Here is a 6,277-nt window from a genome sequence, read left to right as displayed (position 1 = left end):
AACCACCCAGAAACCTTCGGAAATGTTTTTAGTTTATTGGATTTTGATTGGTTATTGTAACATGTATTGTAACCTGCACATTTACTAATCTTATTTCACTGACAGTCGGAGGAAAGATCAACGTTTTAATGAACAATGCTCTGATAGATTTTCTTTTGATATTAGATTAACTTATTCTCCCTCTATCTCTTTTTTTACCTTTTCTTGAAAATTTATTTCTTAGTTCTGTTACAATGGTTTTTCAGACGTGTGTGCTCTGCTGTAGTTCTCTAGCTAAGGTATTATTGGAGTAGTTTAAGTATTTTCTACTAATTAAAACAAATTTATGAAACAAAGTCCTCTCTTTTGAATTGTTTAATTGATTCTGTTTTCTAGCCCTTTTAGTTTCCTTTGATAATGATCCAATCTTGTTTTGAAGATTATTATTAAAGTAGTATCCAATGTGGTTAAAGTTAACACTTTAAATACATCTTTCCATGATGCAGTTTATTATCGGGACTCTCAAGCAGGGGTTTAATTCAAAAATCCCTTTGAATTATTTTTGAGACAGATTCATATGTTCCTATAGTTTGAAAAAAAACTACTGTTAGGTCTTAGAATACAATAATTAAAGAAATTCATTTACTTATCTAGATTTACAGCTTTCAATTTACGTTATTTTATAGAATACTCCTAAACGAAGTAGAAGACAATTTTTAGATACCTTAAGGATATATGTTAAAGGAGGATCCGGTGGTATGGGCATGCCCAAGTATGGTGGTGTAGGAGGAAATGGTGGTAATATATTTGCAGTTGGCAAAGAAGGTATTTTAACCTAATGCACAAATATTGCTTAAAATAATGATTAAATCACAAATAATTTATACTGCCTCTTTTAAGGTGTAACTTTGAAAGATGTTGTTGCCAAAAATGTTACTAAAAGAATAACGGCTATGAGTGGTGAAAATGCACATTCTAAATGTATTGTGGGTTCACGTGGGGCAGATATTATTATTAATGCACCCCTAGGTATTACTATTTTCAGCGAATCGGGAAAGAAACTTGGTATGATTTTTTTTCTTTGTATTCAGTTTGTTATTTAATTAAGTTAGCACTATTATTTGTTGAACATCTTTAGGAAAATTATTTTAATTAAATAAAAAATATAATGATTAATATTGTATACAGTAATATTATTTTATTATTACATAATATGATATTATTAAATACTTATATTTTTCAATAATTTGTATCTTATGCAGGAGAAATTGATAAAGAAGGTGAAAAGGTTCTTATTGCTAGAGGTGGCATTGGTGGCTGCAAAGACAATGGTTTTTGTGGGCTAAAAGGAGATTCAGGCAGTGTTACATTTGACTTGAAATTAATTGCTGATGTCGGTCTTGTTGGATTCCCGAATGCTGGAAAATCGACACTTTTATCTGCAATATCTAATGCCACTCCCAGAATTGCTCCTTATCCATGTGAATAATTTTTGCTCATTACTATTATATTTATTTTTTTTAAAAAAAGATGCAATAATAATAATTTTAATTAAAATTGAAAATTTATTTTGCTATTGTTAGGTTTATACATTCAATTGCATTATTGCAAATACTCCTTGTTTTCTGTGTTTGGAAACTATCTTAGGTTGAGAGAGTTTGTTTCATTTGAGCATGTTTTATACAATGTGTCCTACATACCTAGTATTATTTCACTTAAACTTAAATGTAACTCCTTACCAGGCCAAGAACCATTTTGCTCCTATCTATTTAAAAATCATAATATGTTGGATCTTTAAAGTCGAATAAAATCTGTTGATTTTTGTACGTAGTGGATCATTTGTTGGAAGAAGAGGATGTTCAATGCCCGAGTGTTTTAAAGTCTCTCTATCACAGTATCTTGTGTGGAGATACAAGATATTTGGTCATTAAAATTAAAATAATTCCTGAATTCTATCTCCAAAGTCATTCTAGTTTATATATATTCGATTTTCTATCCATATGGCAAATATTTATTCTATACTTATAAATTAAAAAAAAAAAAAAAAAAGAGTAAGTATTTTAAGTAAATTAAGGAATATTTTTTTTTATTTGTTTATAGGCACTTATTATAAACTCTCTTTGTCTATTCATACTCAGAATTAAAAAAATAAAACAAAAGATGATTATTGCCTTCTGTTCATTCCTTAACATTTAAATACCACTTAACAATTATATATTTATGGACCGTATTTTTTCATTAGATTAGAAATAATTTAGCTGTTAAGAACTATTTCATTAATATATATTTGTTTTACTATATTTCAGTTACAACATTGCACCCTCAACTAGGATCAATTTTATATCCTGATCAGCGAACTATCACCGTTGCAGATTTACCTGGCTTGATTGAAGGTGCTCATGTTAACGTTGGATTAGGTCATAGGTAAAAATGAAATTCATTATTATTATTTTTATAAGATATGATTGTTAATTACAAAATATTTGGTCAATTATTATAAAAATTTTATAATTCTATTATATCCAATATGTTACGTTCTTCATAACTAAATTCAATAATTTTTTTTTCCTTTTATTTAATTATATCGATAGAATTGTTATCCTTGTGATTTTTTTTCAAAAACCTTTAACTCATATATTTTTCAAGTTTGTTGCTTTTTTCCTTTTTAGGTTTCTTAAACACATCGAGAGAACTAGTCTTCTAGCTTTGGTTGTTGATGTAGGAGGGTTTAGACTTAATCGCAAATATAAATCAAGATCTTGCTTGGAAACCATCATACTCCTAAACAAGGTATTTAAATTTTTATATTTCAGTATCAATAATTATCCCATTTGTTGTGAAGAGAATCAGTTCGAACTTTTGGCAGAAAACGAAAAAAAAAAAAAAAAAAAAAAAAAAAATGAATGTTTTAATATTAAATGCTGGAATCAGGTTAGTCCCATGGCATGCATATATGCCGTCCATACAAAAAGGTTATTTTCATTTGTTGTATTTAGGCTATAATAAAATTTTCAGTAATATTATTAAAATTACAATAACAGCCTAATATTTTCAATTATTTTATCTTATTTATTTCATTAGTCAAAACAATTCAGTTGCGCCATAACAAAAAAAAAAAAAAGGATAAAAACATTATTGAGTAAAGAATGTTTATGCTTAAAAATGCAGTTTTCATGCTGTGGGAGAAAACCTGAACATATTTCATAGTTTTTTGAATCCTTAAATATTTTCAAGGAACATTCTAGGTTACGAAGTCAAGATTCATAATCAGCCCACTAAAAATCATAAATTTGCAAATTTTCATTCCTTATTTAAAACATTCAAGATAAAAATTCAATATGATAGGACAAGTATAATTATTCATAATTTTTTGGTTATATTTTCAGGAACTAGAACTATATAGAGAAGAATTACTTAGTATACCATCAATGCTTATCATCAATAAATTAGATAAAGAGAGAGGTCCAGAAATCTTTAAAGAAGTTGAACCGATCGTGCAAGATTTGCAAGGTATATATTTCCAAATTATAATAAAAAAATTGTTTTAGTTGAAATTGGAACTAAATATAATAGAAAAAATAAGTTATAATTACAACTATACACCTGCCTCCTGCATCTAATCTATTTGTACTTTTATTTCTTGGCGGTCCCATGGATTAAAAACTTGGCCCTCCCATTCTGGTTAAAATAGGTTGGTCACTTTTAAGATAACCACTCCCTCCTTATTTTAGAAATTGCCATGCAGGGAGTAACAACTTAAGTGGCAATTAATGTACAAAAACAAGTAATTTATCCAATTCATTCTACTGCCGCTGATTAGTTTAGTATTATATTATTTTTTAATATATTTGTCTTGGATGAACAAGCAAAACATATAGTTTGATATTAACTAATTTAATAATTACAGTGGTGTTTGAAGAAGTACCAGAAAAATTTCGGCCATACCAAGCTCTTAACTTCAAGAAAATTATTGGTATCAGTGCAAGAAACAAAAGCAATGAGGAATTAGATAATGTAAAATATGCAATGAGAGAAATATTAGATGCAGATATAGAAGCAGAAACTGCTAAAAAAGAAATTGAACTTATTAAAAAAATGGATGTCAAATTGAAAGAATATGGACCAAATATGATATAGATGTAATAGTTCAATATTGTAAATACATCATTATTTATTTTTTTAATCCTTGAGTGTTATTTATATATTGAAAAATAAATCAGCTCGTTAACAGCTCATGAAGATATTGGTATTAATTAAATTAGCCTGCCAATATCTTGAAATGTGTTTATCAAAAATATTACTTGTTTTTACTAGGACTGCTAAAGAAACAAAATTATGGATATTTCTGGATTTGTCATGAAATAAATAACATCACAAGCCAAAATAAACTGGCATTCGTTTCATTCAAATGCTGCAATGATTATAACTGATTGGGTTTAAATTGCTAATTTTATATCAAATGGAGCAATGAGGGTAAGACCATTTATTAATTGCAATTATAACTACAAAATGGAATTTGGGGGAATTTGAAAAATTAGTAAAAATAAAGTTTTACTTTATTAATTTTCTAGATCAGAATTTGTCATTAAGACTATGCTATTTTGAGTTCCTTTTATCACACTCCTTTAGTCAGGCTTTTAATATTAAATCTAAAATATTTCATTATACATACATGATAATAATAATACTTTATTTATTCTGGGACGAGTCCCTTTAGAATAATACAGAGAAATCAATAGATGAGGGCTGAAGAGGCTCAGAAATACTTAAACAAAATATGCAAAGAAATATAAACAGTCAGAATAAAAAAAAAAATAATTATAGGTTACTTTCTCAGTTTTATTAGTTGAACATAAAAAAAAAAAATAAAAATAATAAATAGAAAAGAAAAAGATTAAGAATGATATAATAGTTTACAATTATATTAATTTACAATTTTATGGGGTCTGAATGGATAGGAAATGATTAAACAGGCGGGATTTAAAGGTAGGGAGGGTATTGGAGTGACAGATGTTGGAAGGAATGGAGTTCCATAAGGATGAGGCTTGGATCATGAACGATCTATCGAAAGCAGCGGTTCGGTGGACCCTTGTGTATAAATCTGAAGACCGTGAACGGGTATTGCAGGAACGTATGGAGGATTTGAATTGGAGGAGCTCGTAGATGTATAATGGATGGCGGGATTGGATGACTTGGAAGGAAGTCAGGAAATACTTACGATGGTAGGAAGGATAAAGCCACTTCAACTCTGCATAAAAACGGGAAACAGAGGCTTGGGATCCCGAAGATGTATCGTGTACAGCAATTAATCAAACGTTTTAATTTTGCATTGAGGTCCCCAGAGACACCCCCATATACTGTATAGCAATAGTCAAATTGGGGAAATAATACATATATATATTTATAATTTATTGAAGACATTAGTTTGCACAGTGATAATAACACAATTTTATCCTTGAGTATATTTCAATTTAAATTACAAAGTTGAAATAAACATACTTGTAAGTAAATAAATTATTGTTACTAATTATGTGTCATATCAGTTTATATAACTAACCGTCAGTAAATGATTGTTGGATCTGTTTGCCAAAAATGACATATTACTGGAACCAAAAATAGGAAGGTCACTGTTAATTAAATAAATATTTACTTCCCTCTCAAAAAACAAATCAATTCATATAATTCTGTATAATTTCATCAACAGCTATGTATAATTCAAATCTTCAACTGAAATCTTGAAAAGATCATCATATTCATCTGAATGGGATCAGCAAAATTTTATTTTATTAGATTTAACATAATTAGAAAAGTTTTGGTTTTAAAATAATTTAATGTTCATGCAAATATATCACATGTACGAGCATATCTGAGTGGGTTGAATAAACATCAGTTGGAAGGACACCTTGAATTGGTCCCAATTGGATTGGTTATAGAGGGTATCATATCTGCCATTACACCATGGTTCATTACAATGAGAGGTTGAGTTACTCTCTCTGTACTATCTTTACTCCCTCAAGCAATAATTTTAGTAATAGCATTTACATCACCCTGTCAAAGATCTTTATGGTCTGTAGTGCACACTGTAAAATAGATGTTATAAATTAAATGTATTACATCTGCACTGAGATATAATGCATAAAAAGAAATGAGGTGTAGATAGTTGACCGTAGATTAATGCTTGGAGAAGTTTGTTGGGGGGTGCGGTCAGCAAAGAACAACATAAATAAACAAAACCATAGGCATAAAATAAATAAATATGGTTTTGTTTATTTATGTTGTTCTTTGCTGACCGCACCCC

General features: G+C 28.7%; 1 protein-coding gene across 1 annotated transcript; it reads left to right on the top strand.

Annotated features, from left to right (window-relative positions):
• Positions 1-85: 85 nt before the first annotated feature.
• On the top strand, positions 86-4,162 carry LOC106692461 (GTP-binding protein 10 homolog). Its single transcript, XM_014438416.3, has 8 exons — positions 86-278; positions 666-804; positions 880-1,044; positions 1,242-1,460; positions 2,286-2,403; positions 2,649-2,769; positions 3,366-3,489; positions 3,887-4,162. Exons 1-8 carry the CDS (start codon positions 234-236, stop codon positions 4,114-4,116), a joined length of 1,161 nt encoding a protein of 386 aa, XP_014293902.1. The 5' UTR covers positions 86-233; the 3' UTR covers positions 4,117-4,162.
• The last annotated feature ends 2,115 nt before the right edge of the window (positions 4,163-6,277 follow it).

This window comes from Halyomorpha halys, unplaced genomic scaffold (genome assembly GCF_000696795.3).
Source record: "Halyomorpha halys isolate HHAL.00 unplaced genomic scaffold, Hhal_1.1 Scaffold58.1, whole genome shotgun sequence".
Taxonomy (NCBI): Eukaryota; Metazoa; Arthropoda; class Insecta; order Hemiptera; family Pentatomidae; genus Halyomorpha; species Halyomorpha halys.
The sequence above is the reverse complement of the archived record's forward strand: the minus strand, read 5'-3'. Positions and strand labels throughout refer to the sequence as shown.